This window comes from Salmo salar, chromosome 19, assembly GCF_965601325.2.
Source record: "Salmo salar chromosome 19, fSalSal1, whole genome shotgun sequence".
NCBI classification, from domain to species: Eukaryota; Metazoa; Chordata; class Actinopteri; order Salmoniformes; family Salmonidae; genus Salmo; species Salmo salar.
Window position 1 is genome coordinate 62,976,720 of NC_138309.1, and position 19,814 is coordinate 62,996,533.

At 41.8% G+C, this 19,814-nt stretch overlaps 1 protein-coding gene across 1 annotated transcript; it reads left to right on the forward strand.

Annotated features, from left to right (window-relative positions):
* The first annotated feature begins 4,345 nt into the window (after positions 1-4,345).
* syt5b (synaptotagmin Vb) lies at positions 4,346-19,799 on the forward strand. Its single transcript, XM_014158808.3, has 9 exons — positions 4,346-4,488; positions 9,725-9,919; positions 11,003-11,181; positions 11,313-11,411; positions 16,534-16,701; positions 17,267-17,434; positions 17,596-17,713; positions 17,954-18,087; positions 18,194-19,799. Exons 2-9 carry the CDS (start codon positions 9,736-9,738, stop codon positions 18,401-18,403), a joined length of 1,260 nt encoding a protein of 419 aa, XP_014014283.1. The 5' UTR covers positions 4,346-4,488; positions 9,725-9,735; the 3' UTR covers positions 18,404-19,799.
* The last annotated feature ends 15 nt before the right edge of the window (positions 19,800-19,814 follow it).

Consider the following 19,814-nt stretch of genomic DNA (forward strand, 5'->3'; position numbering starts at 1 on the left):
CCAGTCTGGGTAATGGGAGAGCATGGAACTAGGTGAATCTGCCGACATTCTGCAAATTTTCTCAACAATGAAACATCTGATCTCAATATATTTTTCTGTTCCCAAAACTAGAATCTTCAAATCAAATTATATTTGTCACATGTGCCAAATACAACAAGTGTGTTGACCTTACCGTGAAATGCTTACTTACAAGCCCTTAACCAACAATGCAGTTTAATAAATAGAGTTAAGAAAATATTTGTTAAATAAACTAGTGGGAAAAAAACTATAAGAAAATTACAAAACGATAACAATGCTATATACAGGGTATGGGTACTGGTACCGAGTCAATGTGCGGGGATACAGGTTAGTCGAGGTAATTTGTAAAGTGACAATGCATAGATAATAAATAGCCAGTAGCAGCAGTGTAAAAACAAAGCAAAAAAAGAAACGTCCCTTTTTCAGGACCCTGTCTTTCAAAGAGAATTTGTAAAAATCAAAATAACTTCACAGATCTTCATTGTAAAGGGTTTAAACACTGTTTCCCATGCATAAACAATTAATGAACATGCGCCTGTGGAACGGTCGTTAAGACACTAACAGCTTACATATGGTAGGCAATTAAGGTCACAGTTATGAAAACTTAGGACACTAAAGAGGCTTTTCTACTGACTCTGAATAACACCAAAACAAAGATGCCCAGGATCCCTGCTCATCTGCTTGAAGGAGGGAGGCATGAGGAGGCATGAGGACTGCAGATGTGGCCAGGACAATAAATTGCAATGTCCGTATTGTGAGACGCCTAAGACAGCTCTACAGGGAGACAGGACGGACAGCTGATCGTCCTCGCAGTGGCAGACCACGTGTAACAACACCTGCACAGGATCGGTACATCCGAACATCACACCTGCGGGACAGGTACAGGATGGCAACAACAACTGCCCGAGTTACACCAGGAATGCAAAATCCCTCCATCAGTGCTCAGACTGTCCACAATAGGCTGAGAGAGGCTGGATTGAGGGCTTGTAGGCCTGTTGTATGGGCACAAACCCATCATCGCTGGACCAGACAGGACTGGCAAAAAGTGCTCTTCACTGACGAGTCGCGGTTTTGTCTCACCAGTGGTGATGGTCGGATTTGTGTTTATCGTCGAAGGAATGAGCATTGCACCGAGGCCTGTACTCTGGAGCGGGATCGATTTGAAGGTCGAGGGTCCGTCATGGTCTTGGGCGGTGTGTCACAGCATCATCGGACTGAGCTTGTTGTCATTGCAGGCAATCTCAACGCTGTGCGCCATGGCCAGCGAAGAGCCCGGATCTCAATCCCATTGAGCACGTCTGGGACCTGTTGGATCAGAGGGTGAGGGCTAGGGCCATTCCGCCCAGAAATGTCCAGGAACTTGCAGGTGCCTTGGTAGAAGAGTTGGGTAACATCTCACAGCAAGAACTGGCAAATCTGGTGCAGTCCATGAGGAGGAGATGCACTGCAGTACTTAATGCAGCTGGTGGCCACACCAGATACTGACTGTTACTTTTGATTTTGACCCCCCCTTTGTTCAGGGACACATTATTCCATTTATGTTAGTCACGTCTGTGGAACTTGTTCAGTTTATGTCTCAGTTGTTGAATCTTGTTATGTTCATACAAATATTTACACATGTTAAGTTTGCTGAAAATAAACGCAGTTGACAGTGAGAGGACATTTCTTTGTTTGCTGAGTTTGTGAAAATGCTGTTCATTGACTACAGCTCAGCGTTCAACACCATAGTGCCCACGAAGCTCATCACTAAGCTAAGGACCCTGGGACTAAACACCTCCCTCTGCAACTGGATCCTGGACTTCCTGACGGGCCGCCCCCATGTGGTTAGGGTAAGTAACAACACATCTGCCACGCTGATCCTCAACACTGGGGCCCCTCAGGGTTGTGTACTTAGTCCCCTCCTATACTCTCTGTTCACCCACGCTTTGCATGGCCAAACATGATTCCAACACCATCATTAAGTTTGTTGACGACACAACAGTGGTAGGCCTGATCACCGACAACAGTGAGACAGCCTATAGGGAGGAGGTCAGAGAACTGGCAGTGTGGTGCCAGGACAACAACCTCTCCCTCAATGTGAGCAAGACAAAGGAGCTGATCGTGGACTACAGGAAAAGGTGAGCCAAAAAATAAATACATATTTCCAACTTCATCTGCTTCACTGTGGGTGCTGGGAGAGAGACTCATTCACCACCTAAGTCCCTCTCAGCTATTAATCTTAATAAACCCATGTCTTTGGTCATTATTTAAGCACATTCGTTTTTGGGGTCTTTGTTATAGGTGGGGTCCTACACCCTCAGAAGATCCTTGCCTCCCTTTAGTAGTGACTGCATGGAAGATAACACATACAAATACTCCAATGGGTTTCTAGTGTAGAGTGAGTCAGAGATCCTCGATTAGAAGAATTCAAATCAACATGGTAGTGCACTGAAAAATGAAATGGATTATTCAAAACCCACACTTTCAAATAAACACTGTCAAGTTGGCCATTTGCCAACAAATTTCCCTGAGTTGCAAGTTACTTGACTAGCTAAGACACACGTACAGTAGAGAGGCTTTCATACCAAATTGGTTTGGTGGGGTTTTTCCCGAACTCTGGTGCGTTTACCCCCGTAGTTCGGTTCGTTTAGACTGGTGTGAACACTATCTGCACTCGCCAGCGCACTTAACAACGCTATGTGGTTTGCTCAAAAAGGGTGGTCTCAGTCCGATTCAATTAGTACCTTGGTGGGGTTCGCTGCAGGTGACGCAGTCTGGACTAAACACAAGAAAATAGCCGGAATCGTGCATTATTGTTTGTTTGACTGCTAGCATTTGATGAAATACATGCAGCATCATAACTTGATATCTCTGAAACATTCTGAGTATAGCAGCGCATTTATGAGCGCATCCGATGCAGATTAGTGGAGGTGGAGAGATATTGGCTGCTGAATGTAGCCTATTCAAATCAAATCAAATCAAATGTTATTAGTCACATGCGCCGAATACAACAGGTGTATACCTGAAAGTGAAATACTTACATACGAGCCCCTAACCAACAATGCAGTTTAAAAAAAATACGGATAAGAATAAGAAATAAAAGTGACAAGTAATTAAAGAACAGCAGTAAAATAACAATAGTGAGAAAATATACAGGGGTGTACCGGTACAGAGTCAATGTTGGGGGGCACTGGAGGGGGGAGGGGGGGGGGCTGTTTAGAAGCCTCTTGGACCTAGACTTGGTGCTCCGGTACCGCTTGCCGTGCGGTAGCAGACAGAGCAGTCTATGACTAGGGTGGCTGGAGTCTTTGACAAATGTTAGGGCCTTCCTCTGACACCGCCTGCTATAGAGGTCCTGGATGGCAGGAAGCTTGGCCCCAGTGATGTACTAGGCCGTTCGCACTACCCTCTGTAGTGCCTTGCGGTCGGAGGCTGAACAGTTGCCATACCAGGCAGTGATGCAATCAGTCAGGATGCTCTCGATGGTCCAGCTGTAGAACCTTTTGAGGATCTGAGGACCCATGCCAAATCTTTTCAGTCTCCTGAGGGGGAATAGGCTTTGTCTTGCCCTGTTCACTACTATCTTGGTGTGTTTGGACCTTGATAGTTCGTTGGTGATGTGGACACCAAGGAACTTGAAACTCTCGACCCACTCCATTACAGCCCCGTCGATGTTAATGGCGGGGCTGTAATATTACAATATTTGTTTTAATGATCATATAAATCTAATGGATCGCAAAAATCGAATTAATCATTTTGAGTCAAACTCCTAAATTAGAATGTTCCCATTTCATTTTTTTCCATTGGTGCTCCAACATTGCAGATTCAGAGGGGGAGAAAATAAATGTTTGTATGGTTTCTTATTTTACGATTCTCACTCATTGTCAGATTCCTTTGAATGAGTGTGTTTTCTGTACTGTAAAATGGTAACCCAAGGGATGAACAGGATGGACTATCCACTCTCAATGAAAGTACTCCCCAGATAGATGATTGACTGAGAGGATAGCTATGTCCTGAGGATTAGTGGAGGGAGATGAGGGATGCTCTTCAATCTCAGCTTTGATGGATAAACAAAACCACCACTTCAATCTAATGATCGAACGGGCACCTTTTCCACTCTCACGGCGAGAACCACAGACTGATCAATGTGTTTGATCTCCCTACAAAGTGAGGGAAGTTAAATAAAAGGCTACGACTGTTGCTCTTATGGAATTTCAATTTAAACAAAGAGATAGAGCAACAGATGTGTTGTTGACATACTCCTATAGGGAGGGTGGGGGAGAGCGAGATTAATGTCAAGGGCTGCTTTAGTGATTTGACAGCGCTTTAGCTTAGAAGGGGGGGGGGGGCAAGCTGACAGGCATAACAGTCGCTGGAATATTCACGAAGGAAGGAACGATGGGTGTGTGAGGGTTCCCAAGGGCCATTTTGACACAAAAGTGGTTTATTCCAAATTGATGATATAAAAGACAGAGGGGAAAATATTAACAGGTAAGCCCAATGCTATTTCATTTCATAATCATCATCTGAAATCTCTTGAAGATTACCAAGTAAGAATTGTTAACAGTTGCATAGATGAGAATTGCTTTTCCCACTGGGAACACACTTATTGAATCAATGTTGTTTCATAGCCATTTGTCAACCTATTGTGACGTGGAACCAACAAGGATTCGCAAAAAGTCATCAGCACTGTTCTCATCTCTTTTCAACCAGCGTTGTAAACATTGAAATTTAGGTCAATCCTTAACTTAAATACAATGACTTAACATGACTAACAGGTTGTTTCATCAATCTAATTTCAACATAAAGATCATAACTATGTATACGTTTAAAACGAGGTAGAAAATTCCACGCAGAAACATATTTATATCTATTTATTTTAAGGCCTAAAAATCCTTCTTTAACCTGTCTCCGCCCCTTCATCTACACTGATTGAAGTGAATTTAACAAGTGACACCAATAAGGGATCATAGCTTCCACCTGGATTCATCTGGTCAGTCTGTCATGGAAAGAGCATGAGTTCCTAATGTTTCGTACAGTCAGTGTATAATATATTGGGGTGGTTGAAAAGAAGATTAATTCCATATTTGATGAGACATTTTATTTTTTACCTTGTTTCAATGTAGATAGTAAAATGTTTTGTTTGAATTAATGTCATTGTTTCAACGTCATGCCATCAACCTAAATAAAGAGGTTCATTGCATTCAGAAAGTATTCACACCCCCTTGACTTTTTTCACATTTTGTTGTGTTACAGCTTGAATTGAATAAATAATTAAATTTAGATATTTTGTCACTGGCCGACATACAATACCCCATAATTTCTAAATGTAATTGTGTTTTAAGAAATGTTCACAAATCAATTACAAATGAAAAGCTGAAAGGTCTTCAGTCAATAAGTATTCAACCCCTTTGTTAGAGCAAGCCTAAATAAGTTCAGGAGTAAACATTTGATTCACAAGTCATATAATAAGTTGCATGGACTCACTCTGAGTGAAATAATAGTGTCTAATATGATTTTTGAATGACTACCTAATGTCTGTACCCCGTACAATTATCTGTAAGGTCCCTCAGTGAATTTTAAACACAGATTCAACCACAAAGACCAGGGAGGTTTCAAATGCCTGAATACAAAGTGATGTTTGTGGCAAATCCAGTACATTACTGAACACTCCATATTTTCAATCCTAGTGGTGGCTCTATCATGTTATGGGTATGCTTGTAATCGTTAAGGACTGGGGAGTTTTTCAGGTAACAACACATCTGCCATGCTGATCCTGAACACGGGGGCCCCTCAGGGGTGCGTGCTCAGTCCCCTCCTGTACTCCCTGTTCACTCATGACTGCACTGCCAGGGTCGATTCCAACAAAATCATTAAGTTTGCCGATGACACAACAGTGGTAGGCCTGATCACCGACAACAATGAGACAGCCTATAGGGTGGAGGTTAGAGACCTGGTCGTGTGGTGCCAGGACAACATCCTCTCCCTCAACGTGATCAAGACAAAGGAGATGATTGTGGACTACAGGAAAAGGAGGACAGAGCACGCCCCCATTCTCATCGACGAGCTGTAGTGGAGCAGGTTGAGAGCTTCAAGTTGTCACCAACAAACTAGCATGGTCCAAACACACCAAGACAGTTGTGAAGAGGACACGACACAGCCTATTCCCCCTCAGGAAACTGAAAAGATCTGGCATGGGTCCTCAGATCCTCAAAAAGTTCTACAGCTGCACCATCGAGAGCATCCTGACTGGTTGCATCACTGCCTGGTATGGCAACTGCTCGGCCATAAGACTCCTGAATAGCTAATCAAATGGCTACCCAGACTATTTGCATTGCCCCCCCCCCCACCACACACACTTTTACGCTGCTGCTACTCTCTGTTTATTATCTATGCATAGTCACTTTAACTCAACCTACATGTACATATTACCTCAATTACCTCGACTAACGCACATTTGACACTGTACCGGTACCCTCTGTATATAGCCTCACTATTGTTATTATACTGTTGCTCTCTAATTATTTGTTACTTTTATTTTAATTTTTTTGCTTAACACTTATTTTTCTTAAACTGCATTGTTTGCTAAGGGCTTGTAAGTAAGCATTTCACTGTAAGGTCTACACCTGTTGAATTCGGTGCATGTGACAAATAACATTTGATTTGATTTGATTTTCTAACACTCACTACTGAGTTCCAAACTGCTTCTGGAAGCAATGTCAGCAGAAGTGTTCGTCGGGAGCTTCATGAAATGGGTTTCCATGGCCAAGCAACCGCACACAAACCTTAGATCGCAATGCCAAGCGTCAGCTAGAGAGGTGTACAGCTCGCCGCCATTGGACTTTGGAGCAGTGGAAACGAGTGCAGTCCGACGGACGAAGTGCAATCCGACGGACGAATCTGGGTTTGGCAGATGCCAGGAGAACGCTACCTGCCTTAATGCATAGTGCCAACTGTAAAGTTTGGTGGAGGAAGGGGGGGACCAACTCCATGTTAATACCCATGATTTTGGAATGAGATGTTCGACGAGCAGGTGTCCACATACTTTGATCATGTAGTGAATATGTCACATCTATAATGGGTGAGGTGCAGAGCAGAGATATGAAAACATGTAATTAAACCTGAAAATATGTCCTACACATGCATTCAGTTCATCACCTATTTTCCTACTCTCTCTGCAAATCGCTTCATGTTTAGTTTTACTATGCTTTCATGAAGCAATCACCATTAGCTGTACAGCTGTATAATCTTAAAATCTTTTTTATTTCCTCAAATTTCCATTATCATATGTATTCATGGGGAAGCACTAGATGCATCTATTGCATTTTAAAGATGGTCTAGAAATAGGCAGAATTGTAAGGAAGGAGGATGGACAAGCCAAGGAAATGTTATGTAAAACTTGTGATTGAGCTTTCCCTTCACAGTACATGCCATTGGACATTATCCTCTGAAATTACTAGATATAGACCCACTACTCCTGAAACCAGTGCCAGTTAGTGAGGGAAAAAAGTATTTGATCCCCTGCTGATTTTGTATGTTTGCCCACTGACAAAGAAATGATCAGTTTATCATTTTAATGGTAGGTTTATATGAACAGTGGGAGACAGAATAACAACAAAAACATCCAGAAAAACGCATGTCAAAATGTTATAAAATGATTTGCATTTTAATGAGGGAAATAAGTATTTGACCCCTCTGCAATACATGACTTAGTACTTGGTGGCAAAACCCTTGTTGGCAATCCCAGAGGTCAGACGTTTCTTGTAGTTGGCCACCAGGTTTGCACACATCTCAGGAGGGATTTTGTCCCACCCCTCTTTGCAGATCTTCTCCAAGTCATTAAGGTTTCGAGGCTGACATTTGGCAACTCGAACCTTCAGCTCCCTCCACAGATTTTCTATGGGATTAAGGTCTGGAGACTGGCTAGATCACTCCAGGACCTTAATGTGCTTCTTCCTGAGCCACTCCTTGTTCTTGTTGCCTTGGCCGTGTGTTTTGGGTCATTGTCATGCTGGAATACCCATCCACGACCCATTTTCAATGCCCTGGCTGAGGGAAGGAGGTTCTCACCCAAGATTTGACGGTACATGGCCCCGTCCATCGTCCCTTTGATGCGGTGAAGTTGTCCTGTCCCCTTAGCAGAAAAACACCCCCAAAGCATAATGTTTCCACCTCCATGTTTGACAGTGGGGATGGTGTTCTTGGGGTCATAGGCAGCATTCCTCCTCCTCCAAACACGGCGAGTTGAGTTGATGCCAAAGAGCTCCATTTTGGTCTCATCTGACCACAAGACTTTCACCCAGTTGTCCTCTGAATCATTCAGATGTTCATTGGCAAACTTCAGACGGGCATGTGTATGTGCTTTCTTGAGCAGGGGGACCTTGCGGGCGCTGCGGGATTTCAATCCTTCACGGCGTAGTGTGTTACCAATTGTTTTCTTGGTGACTATGGCCCCAGCTGCCTTGAGATCATTGACAAGATCCTCCCATGTAGTTCTGAGCTGATTCCTCACCGTTCTCATGATCATTGCAGCTCCACAAGGTGAGATCTTGCATGGAGCCCCAGGCCGAGGGAGATTGACAGTTCTTTTGTGTTTCTTCCATTTGCGAATAATCACACCAATTGTTTTCACCTTCTCACCAAGCTGCTTGGCGATAGTCTTGTAGCCCATTCCAGCCTTGTGTAGGTCTACAATCTTGTCCCTGACATCCTTGGAGAGCTCTTTGGTCTTGGCCATGGTGGAGAGTTTGGAATCTGATTGATTGATTGCTTCTGTGGACAGGTGTCTTTTATACAGGTAACAAGATGAGATTAGGAGCACTCCCTTTAAGAGTGTGCTCCTAATCTCAGCTCGTTACCTGTATAAAAGACACCTGGGAGCCAGAAATCTTTCTGATTGAGAGGGGGTCAAATACTTATTTCCCTCATTAAAATGCAAATCAATTTATAACATTTTTGACATTTGTTTTTCTGGATTTTTTGGTTGTTATTCTGTCTCTCATTGTTCAAATAAACCTACCATTAAAATTATAGACTGATCATTTCTTTGTCAGTGGGCAAACGTACAAAATCAGCAGGGGATCAAACACTTCTTTCCCTCACTGTATGAGAGAGAGGGTAGGAGATGCTGGGACTGGGGACAGCGGGGAATGGGAGGGGGTAAACCACCTCTTAGTTAAGCTTCGGGGGTCTGGGATTTTGGATTAATACTGTAGTAATCCAGTTATGTGTCAGCAGAGAGAGAGCGATAGATAGATAGATAGATAGATAGATAGATAGATAGATAGATAGATAGATAGATAGATAGATAGATAGATAGATAGATAGATAGATAGATAGATAGATAGATAGATATGGCGAGAGAGGGAGTGAAGAGAAGAGAGAGGGGGCGCGACATGGTGGGTTATGGGGAGGGGTGGGATGGGATGGGATGAGAGTAAAAGGGATTAAGGTCAGCCTTGTTGAGCATCTGGTTTATTGTCAGGTGCTCTCTGAAGGAGGTGACGCTCACACACTTTTGGATAATACATACACGTTTAGCCTACTTGAATTCACACACTGCAACTAGAAACCTGAATGTTCTAAACTATCCATACGATGATATAAATACATGAGACATCGAATTATCTTATTCTATCAATCATCATTATCTGTGTCAACATGGCCTAGAATTTGTTTGGGGCCAACTAATCCTATGCGTCCTTGTCCTGTACCTGCTATTTATCAGCTGAAATAAGGATGGCCAGTGTGCAGTTCCGGGCCCGTCGGGCTGCGGAGCCGGAAAAACCAGAACCTGAACATGAAAAAGAGGCAGAACAAGTAGAGGAACCAGCTGCCCACGTCCCTCCAACACACCACCCCGGCCACCACAACTATGACCACATGAAGAACAAGTTCATGAATGAGATTGGCCATCTGCCACGTAAGTAGTTCCTGGCATGTAGATGGAATTGGACAAGACTGAGGACTACACAGATGCTGTTTTCCTAACTTCTATGTCATCTCTGTAGCTATCGTGGAAGGTTGAAATCTGCTTGGGTCCTGATCCTGATGTGGCAATTTAATTCTCTCATGGATTTTTTTGGGGTGGAGGGACTGAGTGAGAGTTGGTGACAAAAATAGAATAAGAGTTATATGAGCATACATATAAGCCATGACAGATGTTAGAACTATGGAATGGAACACGGAATCCACGATGTCACTTCCTCATCTCCCTTCATCTTCATTTTATCATATCATTCCTCTTTTCTCACGGGAATTATTCAAAGAAGTAATAACGTTTTCATTCTCCATGTGCATTTACTTTGAGTATACCTACAGTTGCAGACAAATATATTGGCACCTTTGCACTTTATCATGCAGTGCAATAGAGAAGAAAGTTCCGTTTAGTCTTTCAAAACTGGTTGAATGACTATTGTTACCCTGTAGGCACCTACAACTTACCACAGGTGACATAAATTACACCCTAAACAAGAATGACTTGCCTCCAATCAAATTAATTTGTATTTTTGTATAATTTAGCCCAGGAGATTTTTTTGTTTTACTTTGTAGAGAAAAGTCAAAATGTCAGTTTTGTTGTTAGTCCTGTGCAGATGTAAATCAAACAAATACACCAAAGTTATTTTTCAATTTCAACTTATTTGAGAAGAAATAGTGAATCGTACAACGGTGCCACAAATATTTGACCGCAACTGTATATTGGTACAGCCTCCCTTCTCTTGTGTACATTGTGACATTACAACCCCATCAAAGTCTATAGCAATTATGTCTGTTATTGTTTTCCTTTAAGATTTGTTTTTCGCTGTCATTAACAAACCTCGTCCCTTATTCTGATGTGATCCACTAGTCAACATCGAGCACCTTAGGGTGAAAGAATAGACTTCCAACTTGTCCTGGTATATTGTCTGCTTCCCTCCCTGTTTCAAGTATCTTGGTATAGTTTCTCATATGTTAAGATAGACAGTATGTCATTATATGTTAATTGTGTTGCCTCTTTCTTCTGTAGTCCCTATGTGGGCAGTCGGGGCTATCGTCGTAGTGGTGCTGGTGTTGGTAGGATGCTGCACCTTCTGCCTCTTCAAAAAATGCTTTGGGAAAAAGAAAAAAACAAAGAAAGTGAGGGAGAGGAAGGCTGGCCGCCGGAGGAAGGCAGACAACGAAGGGGGAGGAGAGGGTGGCGATAAGGTGAGATGGATACAGGGGAAAGATGGGGAAGAGATGAAATACACACATTTCCCATGAACGTGAGAAATATAGACAGTGCCGTGCAGTATCAAACAAAAACAGAAAAGATTTGTCTGCGCTCTATTATTCAGGAAGAAGGGGATAAGAAAGAAGGAGAAGGAGAGGAGAAGGAGCAGGAGAAGCTGGGAAAACTGGAGTTCTCCTTGGACTACAACTTCACAGATGCCCAGGTAGTGCCAAGTCCTTTTGTTGTATGATACGATACTTTGTCAAAAGAGGCCCCTGTACTAATACTGTATGACTAGCGCCCTGTGTTTTGCGCAATCATGTCACATGGCCTGGATTTGAACCATTATTTAAAGCTTTTTCATCAAACAGTCCCCTTTTCTTTTTATCTCAGATGGTCCAGCACCACCATCAGACAATTGCTTAAATTTTTTTGTGTAATTCTCATTTCTGGATAGTCTTGCTATGTCACATGACTGCGCAAAACACAGTGCCTTATATATGACAGCACAGCACATTTGTTGCAATTCTGTTATTTACTGAAGCAGATGCTATTCTCCAGAGCAACTTACAATCAGTACATACACTTAGCAAAGATGTAAAACAGAAAAATACTAGCCTACCTGGTGTGTGACAACATTAGTTAAGTATGTGGACACCCCTTCAAATTAGTGGATTCAGCTATTTCAGCCTCACCCGTTGCTGACAAGTGTATAATATTGAACACACAGCCATGCACTCTCCATAGACAAACATTGGCAGTAGAATTGCCTTACTGAAGAGCTCAGTGACTTTCAACGTGGCACTGTCATATGATGCCACCTTTCCAACAAGTCAGTTTGTCAAGTCAGTTCTGCCCTGCTAGAGCTGCCCCGGTCAACTGTAAGTGCTGTTATTGTGAAGTGGAAATGTCTAAGAGCAACAACGGCATAGCCGCAAAGTGGTAGGCCACACAAGCTCACAGAACGGGATCCGACGAGTGCTGAAGCGCATTGAACGTAAAAATTGTCTGTCCTCGGTTGCAACACTCACTACTGAGTTCCAAACTGCCTCTGGAAGCAACGTCAGCACAAGAACAGTTTGTCGGGAGCTTCATGAAATGGGTTTCGATGGCCGAGCAGCCGCACAAAAGATCACCATGCACAATGCCAAGCGTCGGCTGGAGTGGTGTAAAGCTCGCCGCCATTGGACTCTGGAGCAGCGGAAATGCGTTATCTGGAGTGATCAATCACGCTTCACTATCTGGCAGTCTGACGGACAAATCTGGGTTTGGCATATGCCAGGAGAACGCTACCTGCCTGAATGCATTGTGCCAACTGTAAAGCTTGGTGGAGGAGGAATAATGGTTTGGGGATGTTTTTCATGGTTCGGGCTAGGCCCCTTAGTTCCAGTGAAGAGAAATCTTAACGCTACAGCATACAATGACATTCTAGACGTTTCTGTGCTTCTTTGTGGCAACAGTTTGGGGAAGGCCCTTTCCTGTTTCAGCATGACAATGCCCCTGTGCACAAAGCGAGGACCATACAGAAATGGTTTGTCGAGATCGGTGTGGAAGAACTTGACTGGCCTGTAGAGCCCTGACCTCAACCCCATCGAACACCTTTGGGATGAATTGGAACGCCGACTGTGAGCCAGGCCTAATCGCCCAACAACAGTGCCTGACCTCACTAATGCTCTTGTGGCTGAATGGAAGCAAGTCCCTGCAGCAATGATCCGACATCAAGTGGAAAGCCTTCCCAGAAGAGTGGAGGCTGTTATAGCAGCAAAGGAGGGACCAACTCCAAATTAATGCCCATGATTTTGGAATGAGATGTTCAATGAGCAGGTGACCACATACTTTTGGCCATATAGTGTGTGTATATTATATACAGGGTTGAGGAGTAACGGATTGCATGTAATCCGTTACATCAAATCAAACTTTATTTGTCACATGTGCCGAATACAAGTGTAGACCCTCCCGTGAAATGCTTACTTCCAAGCCCTTAACCAACAGTGTAGTTCGAGAAGAGTTAAGAAAATATTTACTAAATAAACTAAAGTAAAAAATAATACAAAGTAACACAATAAAATAACAATAACGACGCTATATACAAGGGGTACCGGTACCAAGTCAGTGTGCAGGGGTACAGGTTAGTTGAGGTAATTTGTACATGTAGGAAGGGGTGAAGTGACTATGCATAGATAATAAACAGCGAGTAGCAGCAGTGTACAAAACAAATGGATGAGGGGGGTGAGGATTACAAAAAACGTAACTGTAATCCCTTACGTTACCAGCAAAAAAATTGTAATCAGATTACAGATACTTTTGAAAAACTAGATGATTACTTAGAGTACTTTTAAATTCAGAAAGGATGTTTGCGAAAAAATAATCTTTGATACTTCTCCGTTTTCTCAATGACATTCAAATCAGCATTGAAAAAAGGCGCAAATTTAATTTTGTTCCACCTTGCATGTGTATTTGAACCCAATAATGGTTGAATTAAAGAAGTTTAAGCTGCCTGTCAATCATTGTTTTTGAAACCAGTGGACAGCCAGTGAAAAATGAGCTCTTGCAACAGCTGCATAGTGAGGATCCAAGCCTATGGAATAAAAGTGGGGCTTTTACTGCTCAATCTAATTCACGCTGATAAAAAACAATAATCCATAGGCTTAATGGACACATGCTCAAACTTGCACACTTCTGCTAGACTTAAAGGGGCAATCTGTATTTGCTACATCAATTTTTGGACTTATAAATGATATATATATCAATGGATATATATATATATATATATATATATATATATATATATATATATATATATATATATATATATATATATATATCCATTGATTCTTGAAGAATATAATTAATGAATCTCTCATGAGTTTAGTTCAACTGTCACACTCCATGAGAACCCAAAATATAAGCTTGTTTTATTCCAATGTTTGTAAACATTGTAAATGTAACATGGTTAAAACAATAGTTTTAATATCATGGATGGACAGTCCTTAAATCCATAGCTATGTCTATTAATCTGAAAGTGGTTGCATTTCTCCAGCCCCTTTTTACCAAAACAGAGGTGGGGCGACAGTATTGTTTCATCTGTGGATTTGCCCTTTAAACAGCTGCATATTATCAAGATATGAAAGTGTCACCAATAAAAAGATAAACAATAGGCCTATAGATGCCTAAATGCAGCATATGGCATTCATTTTTCACATGTAAATAGCACTTTCAGCAGTGCTCAAAGCATGCCATTCCATGAACCCAGCATTTAATTTTCAACTTGAATCAATGAGCCCAATCTGTCCTCCATGACAACACAATCATAAACAACAGAGTCGGGCTGGCTAATAAGTCCTTAGTTTTGGGGTAATGCTCAGGTAAAACAATTTGGCTAACCTATACTTCCATATTTCCAAGTCCTATTCTTGAAGATCAAGTAGTATAATATATATTGGAATGACTGGAATTCTGATAGACTTTGGTTTTTAATGTAAAGATATAATTTTAGCATATTATCAAATGTAGTAGAAAAAATAAATAATAGTCCCACTAAGCGCAAAACCAGATGGGATGGCATATCACTGCAGAATGCTGTGGTAGCCATGCTGGTTAAGTGTGCCTTGAATTCTATATAAATCACAGACAGTGTCACCTTCAAAGCACCGTCAAACCTTCTCCTCCTCCATGCTTCACGGTGGGAACCACACAAGTGGAGATCATCCGTTCACCAACTCTGCATCTCACACACATATGGAATCATGTAGTAACCAAAAAAGTGTTAAACAAATCAAAAAATATTTTATATTTGAGATTCTTCAAAGTAACCACCCTTTGCTTTGATGACAGCTTCATGAGGTAGTCACCTGGAATGCATTTCAATTAACAGGAGTGCCTTGTTTAAAGTTCATTTGTGGAATTTCTTTCATTCTTAATGTGTTTGAGCCAATCAGTTGTGTTGTGACAAGGTAGGGGTGGAATACAGAAGATAGCCCTATTTGGTAAAAGACCAAGTCCATATTATGGCAAGAAAAACTCAAATAAGCAAAGAGAAATGACAATCCATCATTACTTTAAGACATGAAGGTCAGTCAATGCAGAAAATGTTAAGAACTTTGAAAGTTTCTTTAAGTGCAGTCGCAAAAACTATCAAGCACTTTGATGAAACTGGCTCTCATGAGGAGAAAGGAAAGGAAAGGAAAGGAAAGGAAGACCCAGAGGAAAGGAAGACCCAGAGTTACCTCTTCTGCAGAGGAAAAGTTCATTAGAGTTACCAGCCTCAGAAATTGCAGCCCAAAATACATGCTTCACAGAGTTCAAGTAACAGACTCATCTCAACATCAACTGTTCAGAGGAGACTGTGTGAATCAGGCCTTCATGGTCAAATTACTGCAATGAAAACACTACTAAAGGACACAATAAGAAGAAGAGACTTGCTTGGGCCAAGAAACATGAGCAATAGACATTAGACCAGTGGAAATCTGTCCTTTGGTCTGATGAGTCCAAATTTGAGATTTTTGGTTCCAACCGCCGTGTCTTTCTGAGACGCAGAGTTGGTGAACGGATAATCTAGACATGTGGTTCCCACAACGAAGCACGGAGGCGAAGGAGGTGTGATGGTGTGGGGGTGCTTTGCTGGTGACACTGTCGGTGATTTATTTCAAATTCAAGACACACTTAACCAGCATGGCTACCACAGCATTCTGCAGCGATACGCCATCTCATCTGGTTTGCGCTTAGTGGGACTATTATTTGTTTTTCAACAGGACAATGACCCAACACACCTCCAGGCTGTGTAAGGGCTATTTGACCAAGAAGGAGAGTGATGGAGTGCTGCATCAAATGACCTGGCCTCCACAATCACCCGACCTCAACCCAATTGAGATGGTTTGGGATGAGTTGGACCGTAGAGTAAAGGAAAAGCAGCATACAAGTGCTCAGCATATGTGGGAACTCCTTCAAGACTGTTGGAAAAGCATTTCTCATGAAGCTGGCCGAGAGAATGCCAAGAGTGTGCAAAGCTGTCATCGAGGTAAAGGGTGGCTACTTTGAAGAATGTCAAATATAAAATATATTTTGATTTGTTTAACACTTTTTTGGTCACTGCACGATTCCATAGGTTATTTCATAGTTTTGATGTCTTCACTATTATTCTACAATGTAGAAAATAGTAAAAATAAAGAAAAACCCTGGAATGAGAAGGTGTGTCCAAACTTTTGACTGGTACTTTATATATATTCAATAATGTGTTAATATCAACCATGTCTGAAATTGAGACTTTCTGGGAGAAATGTCTTGAACCTCTGGGCGATTTAATCTTCACCATCCTGACTCCTCCTCTTGGTCTTCTCTCTCCAAAGCTTATAGTGGGTATCCTCCAGGCTCAGGATCTGGCTGCCATGGATATGGGGGGTACCTCAGACCCCTATGTAAAAGTCTACCTGCTCCCAGACAAAAAGAAGAAGCATGAAACTAAGGTCCAGCGCAAGAACCTGTGCCCGGTTTTCAACGAGACCTTCATCTTCAAGGTTTACGTGGTGTCTTGGCCTTGTGGTATTGTTTGTTTGTCTCATGTCTGGGTCTGTTTGTTTGTTTTCTGTCTCTGTAGCAGCTTGTGTTGGTGTTCCAGGTTGTTGATGATGTATCACTTGTTGGTCTCTGAGTTCACGTGGGCAGAAGTCGAGCCCATGTCCGTGCTCCCCTTCGTAGTTTGTCTCTCGTACTCTGATTGCCGTCCGTCAAGGTATCCCCGAACAACTTTAAAAATGCAGAATTAAGAATGCATTTTTACTTGTCTCCTGTCAATACATTTTCATTTGTTTGCTTTGTTTGTCTGTAATTGGTAGTTATATGTACTTATATGTTGGCATTTAAAGTTTTATTGTATAATTATTATTTTACATTGAACTGTTTTTGATCAATTCCGGCAAACCGCCGTACATTGATATACCTATTAAGAACTGCACTAACCAATGCTGTTTTTTAATAACTCTAAGCAAGAGCCAACAATGCATTACATAAATCTCTCTCTATCGAGGAGCATCAGTTGGCCAGACATGCACTTGTGACTAATGCCCCTGCCTTTCCTCCAAGATCCCGTACACAGAGTTGGGAGGGAAGATCCTGGTGTTGCAGGTCTTCGACTTTGACCGTTTCTCCAAGCATGATGTGATTGGGGAGATAAAGATTCCCATGAACAGTGTGGATCTGGGACAACCAATGCAATGTTGGAGGGACCTGGAGAACAGTGAAAAAGAAGAGGTATGATGTAATATGGTATTACTAACCCTTTGGTCATCCATCCAGTCACCCGCCCATTTGCATGATGGATAGATCACAACTTAATGTAATAGATTCCTCCTTATTTGATCCGTTTCTGGCTGGTGGTTTAACACCATGTTGCTCTGGTGTGCATCTCTAAGGCAGAGAAACTGGGTGATGTCTGCATCTCCTTGCGCTACGTACCTACTGCTGGCAAACTCACTATCAACATCATGGAGGCCAAGAACCTAAAGAAGATGGATGTTGGTGGCTTATCAGGTGATTTGTAAATCTCTCAACAAATAGTGTTCTTTTCTCGATCCCTCTAAAGTTGTGCGGCCTCGCAAATGTATCAGCAACGTTTTCAGTTCACACGATTACAGATTCCTCAAATGACATATGTGTAAAATCGGCCCTCGTGAGTCTACCAGCTGTCTGGCATGCAGCCTTGTCTGATCAAAGTCTACCAAAAAACATTAACAAATTGGCTTGCTCCCTTCTCATCCACCCTTCCCTCAGATCCATTTGTGAAGATTGTTCTGCAGCACAATGGGAAACGAATCAAGAAGAAGAAGACAACTGTCAAGAAGAACACACTCAATCCTTACTTCAATGAGAGCTTCAGCTTTGAGATTCCCTTCGAGCAGATTCAGGTATTGCATCTTTTCCTTATCAATCCATATGTAGTTGCAGAGTACCCAGTCAGTATTCTGGAAGTATAGTAAGTGTTTCAATGTATCTTCTGTGTTTCTTATTCAGAAAGTGCAGGTCGTCATAACAGTGTATGACTACGACAAGCTTGGGAGCAACGATGCAATCGGGAAGACCTTCATGGGTTACGGTGCCACAGGAGTTGGTCTCAAACATTGGTCAGAAATGTTGGCCAATCCCAGACGTCCAGTTGCCCAATGGCATGTCCTCTGCCCAGAGGAGGAGGTGGATGCAGCTCTGAAGGTCCCACCTCGTTAATGATCCCTCAACATCCTTGGATCATTAATGTTATCCACAAGGAAAGCAAAACATTTTGATATGTCTTTCAGTGTTATTAAGACCTCTTTGTATGTTTGCCTCTGTCTGTTTTTCTGTCATCTCTTTTTGGCGTACTTTTTTGTTAAGTGTGTGTGTGTGTTTGTACGCGTGTGTTTGTACGCGTGTGTGTATGTGCACGCATTGCAGCATGAGCGTTCATGTGTTTGTGTCTCTGACACCATTGGATGTTTTTAAAATTACCTGCATTTGTCTCAATGTTCAGGAATGATTATAGCCCATACTATGTTATTTAGTTGTTTTATAAAACATCCCTCTGTTGGTTTCTAAATGTAGGCCTAGATGTAAAAAAAATAATAATAAAAAAAATATGTAAATTGTGCACCTTTGTTATATGGCCTTATAGGCTACAGATAATCGGATTTAGGAATTCAATTGGTTTTTGACTCATTGACAAGCTTGCATTCCACACAAATATACTACTTCTGATTTTGTGAACTGTCATGTAGGGCTACGTTAAAAACATAATTAGTGGTTGTGGTTATAGTTAGAATTAAGATTGCATTATGTTTTGCTTGTTGGTCGTAAGATACTTCAACTATACTGAACCAAAATATAAACGCAACATGTAAAATGTTGGTCCCATGTTTCATATGCTGAAATAAAAGATCCAAGACATTTTCCATATGCATTTCTCTCAAATATTTTGCACAAATTTGTTTACATCCCTGTTAGTGAGCATTTCTCCTTTGCCAAAATAATCCATCCACCTGACAGGTGTGGCATATCAATAAACTGATTAAACAGCATGATCATTACACAGGTCCACCTTGTACTAGGGACAATAAAAGACCACTCTAAAATGTGCAGTTTTGTTACACATGTCCACCAGAGCTGTTATCAGATCCTTTAATGTTCATTTCTCTACCATAAACCACCTCCAACATAGTTTTAGAGAATTTGGCAGTACGTCCAACAGGGCTCACGTATAACAGACCACGTGTAACCACGCCAGCCCAGGACCTCCACATCCGGTTTCTTCACCTGCGTGGTAGTCTGAGACCAGCCACCCGGACAGCTGATGAAACTGAGGAGTATTTATGTCTGTAATAAAGCCCTTTTGTGGGGAAAGCCTCATTCTGATGGTGGGCCTCTGCCCAATGAATTTATTTGAATTGACTAATTTCCTTATATGAACTGTAACAGTAAAATCGATGAATGTGTTGAATGCTGAGTTTATATTTTTGTGCAGTATATTTATGTTAGTAAGAAAGTAAAATGCAGTGTGAGGCGCTATGTCAATGTGCTAAATATTGCTCCCTATTTTGCCTAGAAATTTTGTTCAGTGACTTAAATAAATGATCATTTCAAAAAAGTGTTTGGTTTCGTCTCA